Genomic DNA, 20,093 nt, shown 5'->3' on the forward strand with positions numbered 1-20,093 from the left:
GAACCTGGAGGGGAGCACCTTCTTTGTAACAGGAGAAAACTGGGCAATAATGACAACATTACACAGCTTTCAAAAAGGAAATTCTAAGAAGCGATTCAGGAAAGCGGAAAGCATTTCTGGCCAGATCCTTACCATTAATTGTGAAGAAATTCTGTAAGAACAAAAGGGGACATCTAAACAAATGCGGTTGGTCAATGGGTTTTCTGCTCCATTCAGATCATCGGATATGGAATTTTACCTTGTACCAACACTTAGACCCTAACCCACCTTTTACTTCTGTCTGCAGTCAATTCCCAGAGCTGAGGCCAAACAATATATAGCTGCCCCAATTTTTTTTTCCCTAAATTATCAGGTTTCTGCCAAAAACTCATATGTGTATCTACCTACAAAAGTCATGCTCTTATCACTGGCAGTAAAAGATCTGAAAATAGGGAAGATATTAAAATGTCTAAGATCGCCGAAGCCGGTTTGGCTCAGTGGATAGAGCGTCGGCCTGGGGACTGAGGGGTCCCGGGTTCGATTCCGGTCAAGGGCATGTACCTGGGTTGCGGGCACATCCCCAGTGGGAGATGTGCAGGAGGCAGCTGATCGATGTTTCTCTCTCATCGATGTTTCTAACTATCTCTCTCCCTTCCTCTCTGTGAAAAATCAATAAAATATATTTAAAAAAAAAATGTCTAAGGTCGCCATAACCGGTTTGGCTCAGTGGATAGAGCATCGGCCTGCGGACTGAAAGGTCCCGGGTTTGATTCCGGTGAAGGGCATGTACCTTGGTTGCGGGCACATATCCAGTAGGGAGTGTGCAGGAGGTAGCTGATCAATGTTTCTCTCTCATCGATGTTTCTAACTCTCTATCCCTCTCCCTTCCTCTCTGTAAAAAAATCAATAAAATATATTTAAAAATAAAAAAATAAAAAATAAAAAAATAAAATGTCTAAGGTCTTACACCTGAGTAGAGGAAATTCTCATAAAAAGAACATAATGGAAGACAAGCTAAAGGCTATCATTAAACATCTGTCAAGTCTATAATGTCACTTATTATATCATATCAGAACAACATTAATGAAATACTCTGGTAAGATTACTTTCTTACCCTTCCACGCTGAAGGATTTTGGGGCGTTTTGGCCCTCTGTTGATAAAAATGGGTTGCTGGGGTTTGGCATTGGGCCCAGATATCTGCATCTCTGGGTAAATGCTATCCAAATACCATTTAAATGATTTACAGCCCAACTTCTTCCTCAATTCAACACGCTCACTGACATTCCCATAGCTTCTTGTCCTCAGGTCAGGTCTTAAGGAAAAATACTGCTCCTGAATTTGAGAAAGAAAATTGAAAAAGGGAATGGATTTTTTGTTAAAATGAGTATCATCAATTACATCTGAGGTTTAAAGAATTGAAAAAATGGATGAGCAAAAATACTTTTCAAGCCAGTGTTTTCTTGATATTAACAGAAAATGTCAGTAGAAAGTTTTTACACAAGCCTATATAATAAAAAGGTAATATGCAAATTGACCATCACACCTTCACACAAGATGGCCACCACAAGATGGCCGGCAGGGGAGGGCAGTTAGGGGTGACCAGGCCGGCAGGGGAGGGCAGTTAGGGGGGGGGGACCAGGCCTGCAGGGGAGCAGTTAGGCGTTGATAAGGCTGGCAGGGAAGTGGTTAGGGGTGATCAGGCTGGCAGGCAGAAGCAGTTAGGGAAAATCAGACAGGCAGGCAGGCAAGCGGTTGGGAGCCAGCAGTCCCAAATTGTGAGAGGGATGTCGGACTGCCGGTTTATCCCTTGAGGGTTCCCAGGTTGGAGAGGGTGCAGGCTGGGCTGAGGGACAGCCCCCCCACCAGTGCACGAATTTCATGCACTGGGCCTCTAGTTAGTTCCATAATTGACAATGATTGTAAGACATCTTAAATTGCTTCTAATGCACTTGGAATTGATGAAATGGGCTATATATGAGGTTAGCAGTTTTAAACTGTGTGTCAGGACTCGATATTCTTCAAAACTATTGAAGACTCCAAGGAGGTTCTGTTTCTTTTCTTTTTTTTATTGCTTAAAGTAATACAAAGGGTATTACATATGTGTCCATTTAAGGTTCTGTTTCTTTGAGTTATATCTATTGATATTTTCCATACCAGAAGTTACAATTCACAAGTTTAAAAACATTTAAGTCATTAAAAAATAAGTCCTAACTGGTTTGGCTCAGTGGCTAGAGCGTCGGCTTGTGGACTCAAGGGTCCCAGGTTCGATTCCAGTCAAGGGCATGTACCTTGGTTGCGGGCACATACCCAGTAGGGAGTGTGCAGGAGGCAGCTGATCGATGTTTCTCTCTCATCGATGTTTCTAGCTCTCTATCCCTTTCCCTTCCTCTCTGTAAAAAATCAATAAAATATATTTTTTAAAAACTAAAAATAAACTCATTGCCTATTAACATAACATGCTTGGAACAGAACATGGAGTGAGAACAGTGACACTGCTTTTTATTCCTGCAAATCTTTTCCATGGTTAAAAAGAACTGAGCTGGATTCTCATATGTCTGCATTCAGCCTGTAAGTTGTTAGGTTAAATATATTTTTAAAAATACAAGTTAATAAAAATATTTTAATAAAACTATTTCAGATAATTATGGCGACATTAAACATTAATAGCTTTTATTTATTTTTTTATTGATTTCAGAGAGGAAGGGGGAGAGATAGAATCATTGATTGGCTGCCTCTTGCACATCTCCACCCCACCCCACTGGGGATCAAGCCCACAACCTGGTCATGTGCCCTACCTCCCATGCTGGAGGCTAGGAACAGTAGTTAGCATAATAAATGCAGGAGGTCCATCAAAAGGTTGATGGACACCTTCAGCAGGGCTGAGGGTCTGCATATGATTGCCTGCTGCCAGACAGCTGAGGGCAGTTTCCCCCAACCTGATGGTCCTTTATTGTTTGCAGGCCTTACCTTTGATATGTATATCTGCTTTCTAGAGGGCAAAATGTATGAATAAAAAGCCCTGGGTACAGAGATTCATGGAGCTCAGTTACTAAAGCTAAGCCTCCCTGGCTCCCCCGAAAAAGGCCTCCCAAGTTCACATTTCCTGTCTAGTCTCTTTATTAATTTACTCACAGCCCCTTCTCCAGGTTCCCGAACCCTAGTAGATGCAGGATAACACCCTGGCATTTATGCCACCTGAGACAAGGACATCTGGAGAAGATTATTTGCCTGAGCAAAAAGAAGTTTCCCGCCGGTAAATGCCGGAAGCCGGTCCATCCTTGCTGCCTGACACAGTCGCTGCAGGAAAGAAACATCTGCACAGCATATGTTTCAAGGGACCTGGCGTATATAGCATACTGTTCTTAATATGTTTGCTCCCCTTAGCGCTGTGTGTTTTAACCAAGGTCACCTCTCCGAGAAAGGTTGTTTCCCCAGGTAGGAATTTTTCCCTGAAGTCAGGGAGGGGATGCCTCTCCTAGAAAGGTTGTTTCCCCAGGTAGGAATTTTTCCCTGAAGTCAGGGAGGGGATGCCTCTCCTAGAAAGGTTGTTTCCCCAGGTAGGAATTTTTCCCTGAAGTCAGGGTGGGGATGAAACTCCTTAACTAAGTGCCAGGCGGGTAGTTAATCACTACAAACAATCATGCTTAAGCTACATAATCTTTACTCCCTGGAATGGAGATAAGAAACACCCTAACCTTTGTAATAGAAATTGACAGGATTAAAATCAACTGGGATAAATACGGATGTAACAAGACAATAAACAGCAGAACCTCTCTGGAGATCCAGACCAGAACTTGGCTGGAGATCCGGGCTAGAGATCCTGGCTAGGCTGCTGATCAACTGAACGCTGTCTCCGTGTCCTTCCTTCTTCGCCGACTCCGTCCACACCTTTGGGGACCCCTGGACCTGCTGGGGTTGGACCCCGGCAGGTAAAGGTGGGGATCACCGGTAAAAGGTGAGGGGGTCCACCGGTAAATTCGGTGGGGAGATTCACTACGCGTAAAGCCTGCACCAGCTTTGGAAGTTGCAAATCCAGACTGGGCGGGAATGGCTTTTTCTAGCCAGACTATAATGGGGAAGAATTTGGTTCAAAGGCAAAATACCATTGTAAATTTTTAGCTTGTATGCTCAAGGATAAAGAAATTCCAATGTCATTAGGCACTTTCTTAAATCAGGCTCAAGGAAAAAGAGTGCCGTTGTCATCTTTAACTATGTCGGTTCTTGTTCAAATTGCAAAATGCCTAATTCATATTGGGAATCAAAAGTCCCCACCGGATCCACCTCTATTATGGAGAGACTCCACAGCTAGAGAGGGCGGAGCTATTAACTCTCACAGGGAAACTCTCTAATGCTTTGTTTAAAAATTACCATAGGGCGCCTTGGGACAGGCAGATTTTAGCAAAAATAACTTTAAAAGCTAGTCAATGCCATGGAGAGTGGAATAGGAAAAGATTCAGGAAAAGAACTTTGATTTTTTTAGTCTTGTTGATCTGTCATTTTCTATTAAGCATGCTTTTAATTTAATAAGAAAAGAAATGGAGCCAGATCATTTACTGAATTTCCCCAGAGGAAACAGGAAGTGGGGGTTGGGAGACACGTGCTGATCCTGTAAAATGGACGCCCACTCCCGAGAGTGCTACGAAAAGTCTCATTTTTGCCATGATTTTTCTTTCCCGGTTTGTCATTTAAAAGTTTTACAGAATTCAGAAATGCATCTGGGATTTCTGTACTAGTAAAGAGAGAAGGCTGGCTTAAGACAAATTGGCGCACCATCCAATTTCGGATTTTAGATAGTTTTGGGCAAAGTTTAACCAAAGACTGTTTTTTCTCAAAAAAAAAAAAAAAAAAAGCTGTAGGCGATGACCCAGGGAAAGAATACAGGCAGGTTCTAAGCAACAAGATTGGTGTTTCCATAATAAAGAGTAGTTTTTGAATAGTAATAAAAAGCATTCCAAAGTTAACATTAAGGCCACTAGAGAGTCAGTAAACTATCTCTGTTATAGAATATACCAAAGAAAATGCCTTGGATAATAATAATTGGCTTTAAATCTCAAAATTGTTGAAACGTGGATGTAGCTAAAATAAAGAATTTGTAGTAAAGCTTTTCAGGTATAATTATAGGTGTATTAATAGTGGGGGATCGCGATCCTTGTTGGAGGAAGGGGCTGGTTGCCCTTCCCCCAGCAGAAAGAATGTGGCAATTTTACATTTAAATAAACCAGGCTAAGTCACACCTGTTTCACCAGCCTCAAGCAGTTTTCCACCTTTGGAGTTTACTGAATTAAATAATAAAAGACTTGTTGAATATCTAGGTATTTTGAAATGACAGATACTGAAATGTTAATCTGAGTTTGCCTCATATAAGAAATCTAGAGGGCAGAATTGAATCTATTAATTAAATATGTCTTGTATTTTAGTTGAAATATGTTCTTAAAAAAATGTAAAGTTAGGAGAAACCAAGATGGCAACATAAGTAAACACCTGAAATTGCTGCCTCGCACAACCACTTCAAAAATACAATTAAAAGACAAAACATCCAGAGCCACAGGAAGGCTGGCTAAGAGGAAATTCTACAACTAGAAGGAAAGAGAAAAGCACACTGAGACTCAGAGGAGGTGCGCGTGAGTGAAAAGGGCTGGCAACTGAGGATGCAGTTGTCTTTTTCAATCGGGAGGGAGTCTCAAGCTCCCGACTGCTCTGAATTCCAGCTCCCGGCGAGTCTCTGGGGATCCAGACTCATACAGGGAGAAACTGGACTGTCTGGCAGCGGGCAGAACTCAAGGCCAACCTTCTCTCAGAGGTGCTTGCAGCGATTACCATGGGACACTGAGACCCAGGGCCTCTTAGGGCAGGGCTGAGGAGCAGTGATAGGTGCTTGCTCCACCCTGCTGATCCCCTGAAACTGCGCTCCACCCAAGCTGTGTGCAGAGGCTTTTGCATATGAATGGCCTGGCCCTTTGCAATCTGAAAATTACCTAACAAACTGCAGCTGGGCCAAACAGACCCAGAACTTCCAAGAGAAGGCCCAAGGCCCCACAGCAGCTTGCATTGCTTCACAGCTGGGCCTCATCTGGGCACCTACAAACCTCAAACAAAGAAGAGGAATCTGCAGATCTCTTCGTAGCTCCTGCTGGGTAGCCTCAGGCAGAGGCTAAATTAGCACCTCCTTAGAGATCCAAGAGCCAGTGTACCCTGTGGTCAGAGTGGGACCATCCAGATTACAACTCCTCAGATCCATAAGGGACACACTCAGGGGGCAGACTCAGTGAGCACCAAAGCCCCACTGAAGCAAGTCTTGCCTCATAAGGGTGTCTTCAGCACAGAAGTTCTCCCACTGCAGACACAGCTGACTCTCACAGCCAATTGGCCTGGAGGTCAATTCCTCCCAGTGATACCTACAACAATCAAGGCTTAACTACAACAAGACTGTGCACAAAGCCCACAAGGGGGTACATCAAGAGTGTCCACCTCAGGCAATTGGGGAGGTTGAGCCACTGGGCCCTACAGGACACCTAGCACACAAAACCACTCTACCAACACAGGGAAGCAACCAAAATGTGGAGACAAGCATACAGATCACAAACGACAGAAATGGAGGAAAGCAAACGACTGGATATAGAGTTCAAAACCATGGTTATAAGGTTTTTCAAAAATTTTCTAGAAACTGCCGATAAATTTAGTGAGACCCTCGAGGATATGAAAAAGGACCAACTAGAAATTAAGCATACACTGATTGAAATAAAAAATATTATACAGAGATCAAACAGCAGACTAGAGGACCACAATTATCAAGTCAAAGATTTGAAATACGAAGAAGCAGAAAACACCCAACCGGAAAAGAAAAAAGAAAAAAGAATCCAAAAATATGAAGATAGTGTGAGGAGCCTCTGGGACAACTTCAAACGTACCAACATCCGAATTATGGGGGTGCCAGAAGGAGAGAGAGAACAAGATACTGAAAACCTATTTAAAGAAATAATGACAGAAAACTTCCCCTACCTGGTGAAAGAAATAGACTTACAAGTCCAGGATGTGCAGAGAAACCCAAACAAAAGGAATCCAAGGAGGACCACACCAAGACACATCATAATTAAAATGCCAAGAGCAAAAGACAAAGAGAATCTTAAAAAGCAGCAAAAGAAAAACAGTTAGTTACCTACAAAGGAGTACCCATACCACTTTCAGCTGATTTCTCAACAGAAACTTTGCAGGCCAGAAGGGAGTGGCAAGAAATATTCTAAGTGATGAATAACAAGAACCTACAACCAAGATTACTTTACCCAGCAAAGCTAGCATTCAGAATTAAAGGTCAGATAAAGGGCTTTACATATAAGGAAAAGCTAAAGGAGTTCATCACCACAAACCAGTATTATATGAAATGCTGAAAGTTATCCTTTAAGAAGAGGAAGAAGAAGAAAAAGGTAAAGATACAAATTATGAACAACAAATACACATCTATCAACAAGTGAATCTAAAAATCAAGTGAATAAATAATCTGATGAACAGAATAAACTGGTGAATGTAATAGAATCAGGGGCATAGAAAGGGAGTGGACTGACAATTCTCGGAGGGAAAGGGGTGTGGGGGTGCGGGAAGAGACTGGGAAAAAATCGTACACCTATGGATAAGGACAGTGCGGGGGGGGGGGGGGGAGGATATGGGCAGAGGGTGGGGGTGGGAACCAGGTGGAGGGGAGCTATGGGGGGAAAAAAGAGGAACAACTGTAAAAATCTGAACAATAAAGATTTAATTAAAATAAAAAAGTAAAGTTATTATTAATCTAAGAAATGCTAAATATTTAACTTGCCAGCTAAAATTTAAGGTTTCTAGGGGTTTAAAGTTCAAATTAAGTTAGGAGAAATTATATAGTTGTAGTAACAAAATGCATAAAGTATAATAATTTATTTTTGAGATAATAATTCTTGTATTTTCTCTAGAGAAATTAGTAGTTTAAAATATATTAATGTAGCCCTAGCTGGTTTGGCTTGGTGGATAGAGCATCGGTCTGTAGACTGAAGGGTCCCAGGTTCGATTCCGATCAAGGACATGTATCTTGGTTGTGGGAACATCCCCAGTGGGGGGTGTGCAGGAGGCAGCTGATCGATGTTTCTCATCGATGTTTCTAACTCTCTCTCTCCCTTCCTCTCTGTTAAAAATCAATAAAAATATATTTGAAAAATATATATATTAATGTACCAAGTGCGGTAAAATTTCAACCTAAGATATAATATTTTATATGGTTTAATTCTGTGGTCTCAACCAATTCTTTTTTGAGATAGTTGCAATTTATTTTGTCATAAAATATTTTGCATGAATAAGAGGCTTAATAAATACTTGTCAACAGTTCAATCAGTCTAACAAAAAGACAACAAATTATGAATGCCTAAAATGGCTCTTATCCACTCCTGTGATCACATCTTTTTATTTTATATTCATTTCATTTTTTTTCCAGATTACAGTTGTTCCTCTTTTTTTCCCCCCATAGCTCCCCTCCACCCAGTTCCCACCCTCCCCTCCCCTCATTGCCCCCCCGCCACTTTCCTCATCCATAGGTGCACGATTTTTGTCAAGTCTCTTCCCGCATCCCCCACACCCCTTTCCCTGCAAAGAATAGTCAGTCCACTCCCTTTCTATGCCCCTGATTCTATTACATTCACCAGTTTATTCTGTTCATCAGATTATTTATTCACTTGATTTTTAGATTCACTTGTTGATAGATGTGTATTTGTTGTTCATAATTTGTATCTTTACCTTCTTCTTCTTCTTCCTCTTCTTAAAGAATACCCTTCAGCATTTCATATAATACTGGTTTGGTGGTGATGAACTCCTTTAGCTTTTCCTTATCTGTGAAGCTCTTTATCTGGCCTTCAATTCTGAATGATAGCTTTGCTGGATAAAGTAACCTTGGTTGTAGGTAATTGGTATTCATCACTTTGAATATTTCTTGCCACTCCCTTCTGGCCTGCAAAGTTTCTGTTGAGAAATCAGCTGAAAGTGGTATGGGTACTCCCTTGTAGGTAACTGACTGTCTTTCTCTTGCTGCTTTTACGATTCTCTCTTTGTCTTTTGCTCTTGGCATTTTAATTATGATGTGTCTTGGTGTGGTCCTCTTTGGATTCCTTTTGTTTGGGGTTCTCTGTGCTTCTTGGACTTGTAAGTCTATTTCTTTCACCAGGTAGGGGAAGTTTTCTGTCATTGTTTCTTCAGATAGGTTTTCAATATCTTGCTCTCTCTCTTCTTCTGGCACCCCTATAATTCGTATACTGGTGCGCTTGTAGCTGTCCCAGAGGCTCCTTACGCTATCTTCGTATTTTTGGATTCTTTTTTCATTTTGCTTTTCCGGTTGGGTGTTTTTTGCTTCTTCGTATTTCAAATCTTTGACTTGATTCTTGCGATCTTCTAGTCTGCTATTGGAACTCTGCATAATATCCTTTATTTCAGTCAGTGTATGCTTAACTTCTAGTTGGTCCTTTTTCATAACCTCGAGGGTTTCACTAGATTTGAGGGTCTCACTACATTTATCGGTGGTTTCTAGAAAATTCTTGAAAAACCTTAAAAGTGTGGTTCTGAACTCCATATCCAGTCGTTTGCTTTCCTCCATTTCTGTCATTTGTGACCTGTTTCTTTGTCTCCGCATTTTTTATGCTTCCCTGTGTTGGTAGAGTGGCTTTGTGTGCTAGGTGTCCTATAGGGCCCAGTGGCTCAGCCTCCCCAATTACCTGAGGTGCACACTCTTGGTGCACCCCTTTGTGGGCTTTGTGCTTGTTGTAGTTAAGCCTTGATTGTTGTAGGTATCACTGGGAGGAATTGACCTCCAGGCCAATTGGCTGTGAGAGTCAGCTGTGTCTGCAGTGGGAGAACTTCTGTGCTGAAGACACCCTTATGAGGCAAGACTTGCTTCAGTGGGGCTTTGGTGCTCACTGAGTCTGCCCCCTGAGTGTGTCCCTTATGGATCTGAGGAGTTGTAATCTGGAAGGTCCCACTCTGACCACTGGGTAGACTGGCTCTTGGATCTCTAAGGAGGTGCTAATTTAGCCTCTGCCTGAGGCTACCCAGCAGGAGCTACGAAGAGATCTGCAGATTCCCCTTCCTTGTTTGGGGTTTGTAGGTGCCCAGATGTGGCCCAGCTGTGAAGCAATGCAAGCTGCTGTGGGGCCTTGGGCCTTCTCTTGGAAGTTCTGGGTCTGTTTGGCCCAGCTGCAGTTTGTTAGGTAATTTTCAGATTGCAAAGGGCCAGGCCATTCATATGCAAAAGCCTCTGTGCACAGCTTGGGTGGGGCGGGGTCTCAGGGAATCAACAGGGCGGAGCAAGCAGCTATGGCTGCTCCTTAGCCCTGCTCTAAGGGGCCAGGTGTCTCAGTGTTCGGGTAATGGCTGCAAGCACCTTTGAGAGAAAGCCGCCCTTGAGTTCCGAGTTCTGCCCGCTGCCAGACAGTCCAGTTTCTCCCTGTATGAGTCTGGGTCCCTAAAGACTCACCTGGAACTGGAGTTCAGAGCAGTTGGGGGCTTGTGACTCCCCCCCCGCCCCCGCCCCGATTCAAAAAGACAGCGCGTCCTCAGTTGCCAGCCCTTGCCGGGTGCGCATCCGTACCTCTGCACTTCCACATCTCCTCTGAGTCTCAGTGTGCTTTTCTCTTTCCTTCTAGTTGTTGAATTTCCACTCAGCCAGCCTTCCTGTGGTTCTGGATGATGTCCATTTTGTCTTTTAGTTGTATTTTTGAATTTGTTGTGGGAGGCAGCAATTTCCGGTGTTTACCTATGCCGCCATCTTGGTTTCTCCTCAACCAAATTTTTAATATAAAAACGTTTAAATTTAAATGGTATCTTTTAGAATAATTATAAAAATTAATATAATCTTTAGGAGAAAAAAAATATATATATGATGGTCTTTCCAAGTTAAATTTCAAGATTTTAACCGAGAAATCACTTTTGGAGCATTCTAAGGATCCTGGAGTGATTCAAAGAATTTATTCTCTCTTCTTAAAATAAATAGTTTTTGAAATAGGCCAATCCAATATACTTAAAATCATGTGGAAAGCTTTATCAAATAAAAATTAATAACTATATTTTATTTATATACATATATTTTAAATGTTATAAAGGTTTTAAACTCTAAGGGAGGGCAAGGCAAAGTTGCTAAGTGTTTCTTCAGCATCGGAATTTTAAAAAAACAAAAGCCTCAGGCAGCCTGCATTTTAGATTGGCTGGGGGAAGGGATGGAATTTGTACCTCCTAGATGAAATGTATAAGTTTGCTTACTTTACTTTTTCAATAGAGATGCCTACTTTAATTACTGAATAAGTTAGCTTTTTAAAATATAAGCACAGTCTCATATAATTTCAGTTATATGAGAAGCCAAAATGTTAAATAATTCTAGTAAAGTCCTCTGAAAGTTACTGAGACTTCCCATAATCCCTGTGTATGCAAATGAGTGCTGCCAAAAAGAATACTGTTTAAAAGTAAATTTTAAGCTTAATAAAGAGGAGAAATTTTAAAATTTTAAGATCTCTTCTGCTAATATTTACAGGGTAAACTGAAGGTTATTATTCAAGCATTAAATCTCATACTTAATGTAGTCAACATAATTATAAAGACAGTCACTTAAAAAGTAGGCAGCAGTATCAGCTAGCATATGAAAAGCAACCATGTTTGTTGCTTGGTGTAAGAGAAAGAAAAAGTTTTTATTTTATTTTATTTTTTTTCTTGTAATTATTTTTTTTTATTGCTTAAAGTATTACAAAGGGTATTACATATGTATCCATTTTATCCCCCCGCCCTAGACAGTCCCCTAGCCTCCCCTATCACCCAGTGTCTTATGTCCATTGGTTATGCTTATATGCATGCATACAAGTCCTTTAGTTGATCTCTTACCCCCCTACCTCCTGCCCCCCAACCCTCCCCGGCCTTCCCGCTGCAGCTCGACAATCCGTTTGAGGCAGCTCTGCCTCTGTATCTATTATTGTTCAAAAGTTTATAATGGTCTCTATTGTCCACGAATGAGTGAGATCATGTGGTATTTTTCCTTTATTGACTGGCTTATTTCACTTAGCATAATGCTCTCCAGTTCCATCCATGACGTTGCAAATGGTAAGAGTTCCTTCCTTTTTATAGCAGCATAGTATTCCATCGTGTAGATGTACCACAGTTTTCTAATCCATTCATCTACTGATGGGCACTTAGGCTGTTTCCAGATCTTAGCTATGGTGAATTGTGCTGCTATGAACATAGGGGTGCATATATCCTTTCTGATTGGTGTTTCTGGTTTCTTGGGATATATTCCTAGAAGTGGGATCACAGGGTCAAATGGGAGTTCCATTTTCAGTTTTTTAAGGAAACTCCATACTGTCTTCCATAGTGGCTGGACCAGTCTGCATTCCCACCAGCAGTGCACAAGTGTTCCTTTTTCTCCACATCCTCTCCAGCACTTATCGTTTGTTGATTTGTTGATGATAGCCAGTCTGACAGGTGTGAGATGGTACCTCATTGCTGTTTTGATTTGCATCTCTCGGATGATTAGTGACTTTGAGCATGTTTTCATATGTCCCTTGGGAAAGAAAAAGTTTTTAAAAGAAACTCCCTAAATATGGCCTAGAAATTACTCTAGGAAAGAAATGGAAGAAAACTTCCTTCAAATGTCTGGAAAGTTGTAATTAAGAATCAATGTGTTAAGCCTCAAAAAGAAAAGTAAGTAATTTATGTTCTTGCCTCCCTAACAAAGCTTATTATATGGGTATACTCAAAGTCTGATAGCGGAAGTTCAGTTAGTATCATTTACTGTCCACAGCGAAGCACAAGTGAAGTTAAAAAATAAGCCTTATTTCAGACTAATTTAAATTGGCAAATTAAAATAAGTGAATATTCCAGAGAACTTAGTTGTACTAGGCAGGAAACTATTCTTGAAGCATTAACTAATTTTTTACTGATGGTTCATCTCATAGTAAAGCTGTTTATCATGCAATGAATTTAGACCTGTCATACTTCTGTGCTAAGAACTGAATTAAAAGCTATCAAGACTACATTGCAAGATTTCCAAAAGCCTCTTAATAATATTTAAAACAAAAAAAGTGGGGGTAGTGGAGAAATATCCTGCACGTAAATTACATCAAGCCTTAATGACTTTAAAGTTTTTTACTTTAAAAATTTTTTCACTTGTAATGCTGATGGCAAGACACACATGGTGTCAGAATAAGCCAAAGGAAAAGGGTTAGAAAAATGAAAAGATCCCGAGAGTCTAGTTTATAGAAAGGATCACTTTATTTACCTTTGGTCGAGAATATGCTTATGTATTTCCAGAAAACTCAAAGCACATGTGGATTCCTGCAACAATGGATTCGAGAGAGGAACTGACCAGATTACTCCAGCCACAGAAAGCAGTGGCCCCAAGCAACACACTGACGAAAGAGGAGAAACGGTCCAGAGATGAGGATGGTGAAGATGCCTTGCCATGCTAGCAGTCAGCAGCTGTGCACAGCTGCAGGTTGCCCAGGACCAGGCCAAAGAAGGTTGGACCTGCATTGACATTTGTCCACCATTCAGAACTCGAGTATCATTAGTGTCATGTCATAGGGAACCCATGGAAAAACTATTAGACAGTGATTGGGAAGAGAACCCATAAAAAACTGTTGGACACTGGGAAGGGGACTCAAAGAACTGTTGGCCCAGAAAGGAGCTTACTGCAGACTGATTCCTCTGATGCCTGGCAGCAATTTAAAAGGACCTGAATGTGATTGATTTTTAAATTAAAACAAGAAGGGGGATATGCTGGAGGTTAGGAACAGTAGTTAGAATAATAAATGCAGGAGGTCCATCAAAAGGTTGATGGACACCTTCAGCAGGGCTGAAGGTCTGCATATGATTGCCTGCACATATTTTTCCTGGTGACAACCACTGTCCCCAACCCACAGCACAAGTGCTCTCTGCATAATGGCTATGAACACTAACAGAGAACACTAAGAGGATGTCAACATGGTGACATGGCACATTCACTACAAATCTGACTGTGAAAACAGCTTTGCACCGGCAGATGACCTGCAAGGGTGCTCAGGACTTTCCTGGGTCTGTGTACCACATTTTGAGAGCTGCTGTGTTATACAGTGGTGATTCCAAGATGATTAGCATAGAGCTGGACCTCAAGGAGCTCAGTCCAATGTAGAGAGGAGGCAACCAATGTTGTAGAAGAGAGTGACAGGTGCCTACCTCTTCTCCCCAAGTATAGCAAGCCGCTTCATCCTTCCCACAGGACACACATGGACCCCTCCACTTGCATTTACCTCAGTGTTAAAAATTACTGTGCAATGCCTTAGTCATCTTTGTATCCCCCCCAAACCTGACACAAGCTGGTAGTATGCAGTAGGTGCTCAATAAATGCTTGTGTAAAGAAATTAATTGTGCACAAATGTTCACAGCATTTTTCATAAGAGTCAGAAAGTGGACACAACCCAAATGTCCATGAACTCATGAAAGGATAAACAAAATGCAGTATGTTCACAATGGAATATTATTTCACAATAAAAAGGAATTGATACATGGTATAATATGGATGAAACTGACATCATTCTAAATGAAAAAAGATGGTCACACATCAGTAGATGAATGGATTAGAAAACTGTGGTACATCTACACGATGGAATACTATGCTGCTGTAAAAAAGAAGGAACTCTTACCATTTGCAACAGCATGAATGGAACTGGAGAGCATTATGCTAAGTGAAATAAGCCAGTCAATGAAGGAAAAATACCACATGATCTCACTCATTCATGGATAATAGAGACCATTATAAACTTTTGAACAATACTAGATACAGAGGCAGAGCTGCCTCAAACAGATTGTCAAACTGCAGCGGGAAGGCCGGGGAGGGTTGGGGGGCAGGAGGTAGGGGGGTAAGAGATCAACTAAAGGACTTGTATGCATGCATATAAGCATAACCAATGGACATAAGACACTGGGGGATAGGGGAGGCTAGGGGACTGTCTAGGGCGGGGGGGGAAAAATGGACACATATGTAATACCCTTTGTAATAAAAAAAAAAAAAAAAAAAAAAAAAAGATGGTCACAAAAGGCCACATATTGCGAGATTACATTTGTATAAAATGTCCAGAATAGGGAAATCCATAAAATGAGGCAGCTGATCACTGGTTGTCTAGGGTAGGATACAGTTCTTTTTGGGTGATAAAATGTTCTAAAAAATTGTTTGTGAATTATACCTCAATGAAGCTATTACAAAGAAAATAATATTGCAGGCTGAATCTAACAGAGAAGATGACCGGAAGGATACATCATGACCAGAGTCAGGTTTGGTGGGAGTTATAGGAGGGGAACCAGAACGACTAAAGAAACTGAAGAGAAACAGAGTTTCTTCTGATCCTGGTTGGCTACATTACCTCTTATTGAGTAGTCACTTAGAAAATGAAAAGAAGATCAAAAGAGAAAAGAGTGAAACCCTAGGCAAAGAAAAGCGAGAGAAAAGGAACCTAGAAGGAGATGGTCCCCCAAACAGAAATGTGCAAGAGCGAAAAGCAACCAAAGCCATCCCCAAAGGAGATGGCCTAATTCTTCCTTCTCAATGAGAAATCTAAGCTCACCTTATATTCATCCAACCAAACGTGTGCCAGCCTCAAGGAGTTGTGTGTCATGGTGTCCTGGCCTTCAGGGGAACCATAGGGTCGCCTTTTCCGGAAAATGTGTCCGACTCTGGAGCAGGGGATGATGAAGAGCTTACCCCCACACATCCAAATCTGGTCAGAAGCAAAGCGAGTATCAATAGTTGCCTCACAGTGCTATGAAGTCAGTGTATGACTTGTTGTGAAACTAATCTTTATTAAACAGCTGTTTGTAGGACTTTGCAAGATGCTTTATCTTAATAGATGTAACTATTCAAATAGAAGAAAGTCAAACGCTGTATTTTTTATAACCATCTGTATGATTTTTTTTAAAAGTAAACTCTTAATGTAATATTATTTTACTATCATACACTATTGTTTTACTAGATCAAAAAACTTGATCTTCAGGACTTAGGGACAAGGAATGCTTAACAGGTCCTGTAATTTCAGTTTTATAGGTACTTTCTTATAAAATGTATATATAATTTTTTTTAAAGAAAATAGTTGTATAAAATATACAGAATAACTCTAGTTATGATATAAAAGATCTTGGTTCTGGTTTAAAGTTTATTTTCAACTGAGTTACTTTATACAGTTACTTTAATTTTTGTGGGACTCAAATATCTTATTTACAAAATAAGACTGAACTAATATCTATTATTTCTTTCAACTTTAAAATTTGAAAGATTATGTAAGAAAAGCTACCTTGTAAAAATACTGTGGTCAATACATTTGCAGAAATACAAAATGACGTATGCACAAGGCTTTGTGCTATTGTCTGAATGTCGATCTATCTGGATCAGGAGATGGGAGGTAGGGAACGGGGACTTCTGAGTTCTTTCCCTCCCTCTCTCTTCTTCCTCAGGTTGGAGGTACTTGTATATGACAGGGATTCAGTAAGCTATACATGAGCTGATAAAAAATTTGTCATATAAACTGGGCTACTTCTAAAAGTGAAATGGGGAGCTATTACCAATTTCTCTAGGGAAACACTGTGAACCAGACAGTCTTGGGCAATCATGGAAATCTGATCCCAACTATATACAGCAAGAACAAAACTATATTAAATGCTCATTAAGTCCTCTGAATTGACACCCAATCATTCCTTTTTGAATTCTTATAAATATAAGGCTGCTTATATGCTTTTGACATTCTTAATGGCTATTACCCATATCTCAGATGATGGCAAAGTAGCAATCATTAGGATAATTTCTTAATAAAGATAAAGAGAATTTACAGATAATACGGGATCATGGATGAAAATTATATTTCATTACATACAAACAACAAAGCATGCAAAAAAAATTACCCGAAATGATATTTCCAAGTTTTCTCCTCCCCAGATATCCATGCCACTGTCATATTGCCCAAGTTCACTGAAGTAGCTTCTATTCATGGCAAACAGTCCTCCAGCCATTGTAGGTGACCTAGAAAAGGAAAATAATTACTGTATCAATTCTATAAAATCAATTAGCTACTCTTTCAACTATTACAAAACATATTTTATCTAAAATCAAGGGAAGAGCTGGGCCACATAACTGAATTTTTCAGATCACTAGTGACCTACTAGACAACTGATAAGTGAAGACTGTTTTCCTAAGTACCAAAAGTACTGTTTTTTATTATAATCATTGTTGACAGAAATCCACCTGAAATGAATTATGAATTATTTAATTCATTTTGGCAATCTCAGAGCCACTGGGATAAACACTGGACTCCAGGTCCTGTCAAGGTGAGACCAGACAAACCCACTACTTTTAATTGGGCTCAAACACGTGTTAGACAGTGGCTCTTAAGTAGAGTGATTCTGTTCTCCAGCAAACATTTCTTTAATTCTGGAGACCTTTCAGCTGTCACATCTGGGTAAGGGGTGCTGCTGGCATCTGATGGGTGCCAAAGGTCAATCCTGTCAAGACTGAGAAACCTGTGTTAGTGAGAGTGAAGCAGACTGGCCCTCCCAGAGAGCCAAGCCCAGCATCCAGGCCTCTCGTCCTGAAACTGGACTAGGTGATCATGGATTCTAATGTCCCAAGCTGCCAGCCCTAAGTAAAGCAAAATGCTCTATGCAAGAAGAAAACATCACCCCAGGTATGAACGTATTCCTATAATTTTTCATATACAGTGTTTGGGGCTAAAATAAACAAGCAAACAAATGAATAACCAAGCAATCAGGAAGCTAAGAAAGAAAAACAATAAACGATCTACAATAAAATGGATATGCAGGGGTGTCAAATAATCAGGCAGATATTTATGAATAACAAAGTGACAACAAATACATATCTATCAACAAGTGAATCTAAAAATCAAGTGAATAAAAATATGATGAATAGAATAAACTGGTGAATGTAATAGAATCAGGGGCATAGAAAAGGAGTGGACTGACAACTCTCAGGGGGGAAGGGGTGTGGGGGGTGCGGGAAGAGACTGGACAAAAATTGAACACCTATGGACGAGGACAATGGGGGGGTAAGGGCATGGGGTGGGGTGGGAACCGAGTGGAGGGGAGCTGTGGGGAGAAAAAAGAGGAACAACTGTAATAATCTGAACAATAAAGACTTATTTTAAAAAAATACCAAAAAAACCCCACCAAAAAACAACAACAAAATAATGGTGAAACAAAGACTTTTTCTGAAAAAGGAGTAATCACCAGAAGGTCCAACTAAAAGAAATACTTAAATGTGTTATTTAGTCAGAATGAAAAGATTCCTAAATGAAAATCTGCAGATGCAGAAAGAATAGAGAGTAACATGAGAAATATGTGGGCAAATCTAAACCAATCATGTCTTATAGGGTAAAATATGTATTTACACACACACATATACATTTCAACAATGTAACTTGAGGAGGGATAACTGAAATATGAGCATTCTTAGCTCCTTGAATTGTTTGGAGGAAGTACCAATTAATAATACACATTGGTAAGTGAAGGATGTATGCTGTAGTCTCTAGGGTAGCCACTAACATAATAGTATATAAGAATGTATAACTTCTAATAATGCGGCGGCTGTTGCCAACAAATACATAAAATCATAACTCACACAAAAAGAAGGTATACGAAAGAAAAAAACAGAACAGATAGAACTAGAATGCAAGTAGTACCGCTGTAATTATAAACACAAAATATATCATTATTGAATGTAATCAGCCAGATGCTCGAATTAAAACACCAAGGTTTTCACACTGGTTGAAAAACAAAACATAAAACAAAAGCAACTATATCCTGCTTACCAGGGACACATCTATCCTAATAAAAGGGTAATATGCTAATTAGACCGGACATCTTCCAGACAAAGCCACGGTGGTGGGGGCCGGGGCAGAGGCAGTTAGGGACAATCAGGCCAGCAGGGGAGGGCAGTTAGGGGCGATTAGGCTGGCAGGGGGAACCTATTAGGGGGAGATAAGGCTGGCAGGGGGAGAGGGCAGTTAGGGGGCAATCAGGCTGGCAGGGGAGCAGTTAGGGGCATCAGGTCGGCAGGCAGAGGCGGTTAGGGGCGATCAGACCAGCAGGCCAAATGGTTAGGGGTGATCAGGCAGGCAGACAGGTGAGTGGTTAGGAGCCAGTGGTCCCGGATTGCGAATTGGACATCCCCTGAGGGGTCCCGGAATGGAGAGGGTGCAGGAGGGACCCCCCTCCCCATGCACCAGGCCTCTAGTTAAATATAAGACCACAAAAAGATGGACAGCAAAGGGGAAGAAAAGTTATACAATGAAAAACTGATCAAAGCAAAGTTTCACTATTTTAAAAGTATAGAATAAAAGAATTCATAACAAACAGCTTCATTCACCAGAAGATTTAATAATTCTAAAATTTCATGTATCTATTAAAACAATCTCAAAATATGAAGAAAATAGATAAAGAATTATGAGAAACAATCGTAGTGGGAAATTTTATATACCACTTTCAAAAACTGATAGAACATGTAAATTAAAAATTAAAATACAGAATATTTGAGTAACACAATAAACTTGACCAAACTGATATAGAATCCCATCTTTAACAACTCCAGAAAATACAAATTTCCCAGGCAAAGAATATTTACAGAAAGTAATCAAGCTAGACCAGTGGTTCTCAACCTTCTGGCCCTTTAAATACAGTTCCTCATGTTGTGACCCAACCATAAAACTATTTTCGTTTCTACTTCATAACTGTAATGTTACTACTGTTATGAATCGTAATGTAAATATCTGATATGCAGGATGGTCTTAGGCGACCCCTGTGAAAGGGTCGTTCCACTGCCAAAGGGGTCGTGACCCACAGGTTGAGAACCGCTGAGCTAGACCATAAAGCAAATCTCATCCATTTCCACTGAATTAAAATCCTACAGAATGTTTTCAGACCACAGTGTAATTAAATGAGGAATAAATAACTGTAAAATCTCCCTGTCTGGAAAATAATAAATGCACTGCTAAATAACCTATGAGTCAGGAAAGATATCACAATGAACATATTTTGAAATAAATAATAAAAATGATGTATCATTTGTGGGATGCAGCTAAAGCCATTAGAAGATAAT

At 40.4% G+C, this 20,093-nt stretch overlaps 1 protein-coding gene across 4 annotated transcripts in view; it reads right to left on the minus strand.

Moving 5' to 3' along the window:
• GALNT11 (polypeptide N-acetylgalactosaminyltransferase 11) overlaps positions 1 to 20,093 on the minus strand; it is a 93,643-nt gene that overhangs the window by 3,211 nt on the left and 70,339 nt on the right. For 3 of the 4 annotated variants that reach the window (XM_059711418.1, XM_059711420.1, XM_059711419.1), the window contains 3 exons: positions 16,889 to 17,006; positions 15,562 to 15,714; positions 1,094 to 1,312 (listed from right to left, as the gene is read on the minus strand). In XM_059711418.1, coding sequence (XP_059567401.1) covers positions 1,094 to 1,312; positions 15,562 to 15,714; positions 16,889 to 17,006 — 490 coding nt within the window. The remainder of the gene's footprint in view (positions 1 to 1,093; positions 1,313 to 15,561; positions 15,715 to 16,888; positions 17,007 to 20,093) is intronic. The other variant, XM_059711421.1, reaches the window with a different exon arrangement.

Source organism: Myotis daubentonii, chromosome 10 (genome assembly GCF_963259705.1).
Source record: "Myotis daubentonii chromosome 10, mMyoDau2.1, whole genome shotgun sequence".
Taxonomy (NCBI): domain Eukaryota; kingdom Metazoa; phylum Chordata; class Mammalia; order Chiroptera; family Vespertilionidae; genus Myotis; species Myotis daubentonii.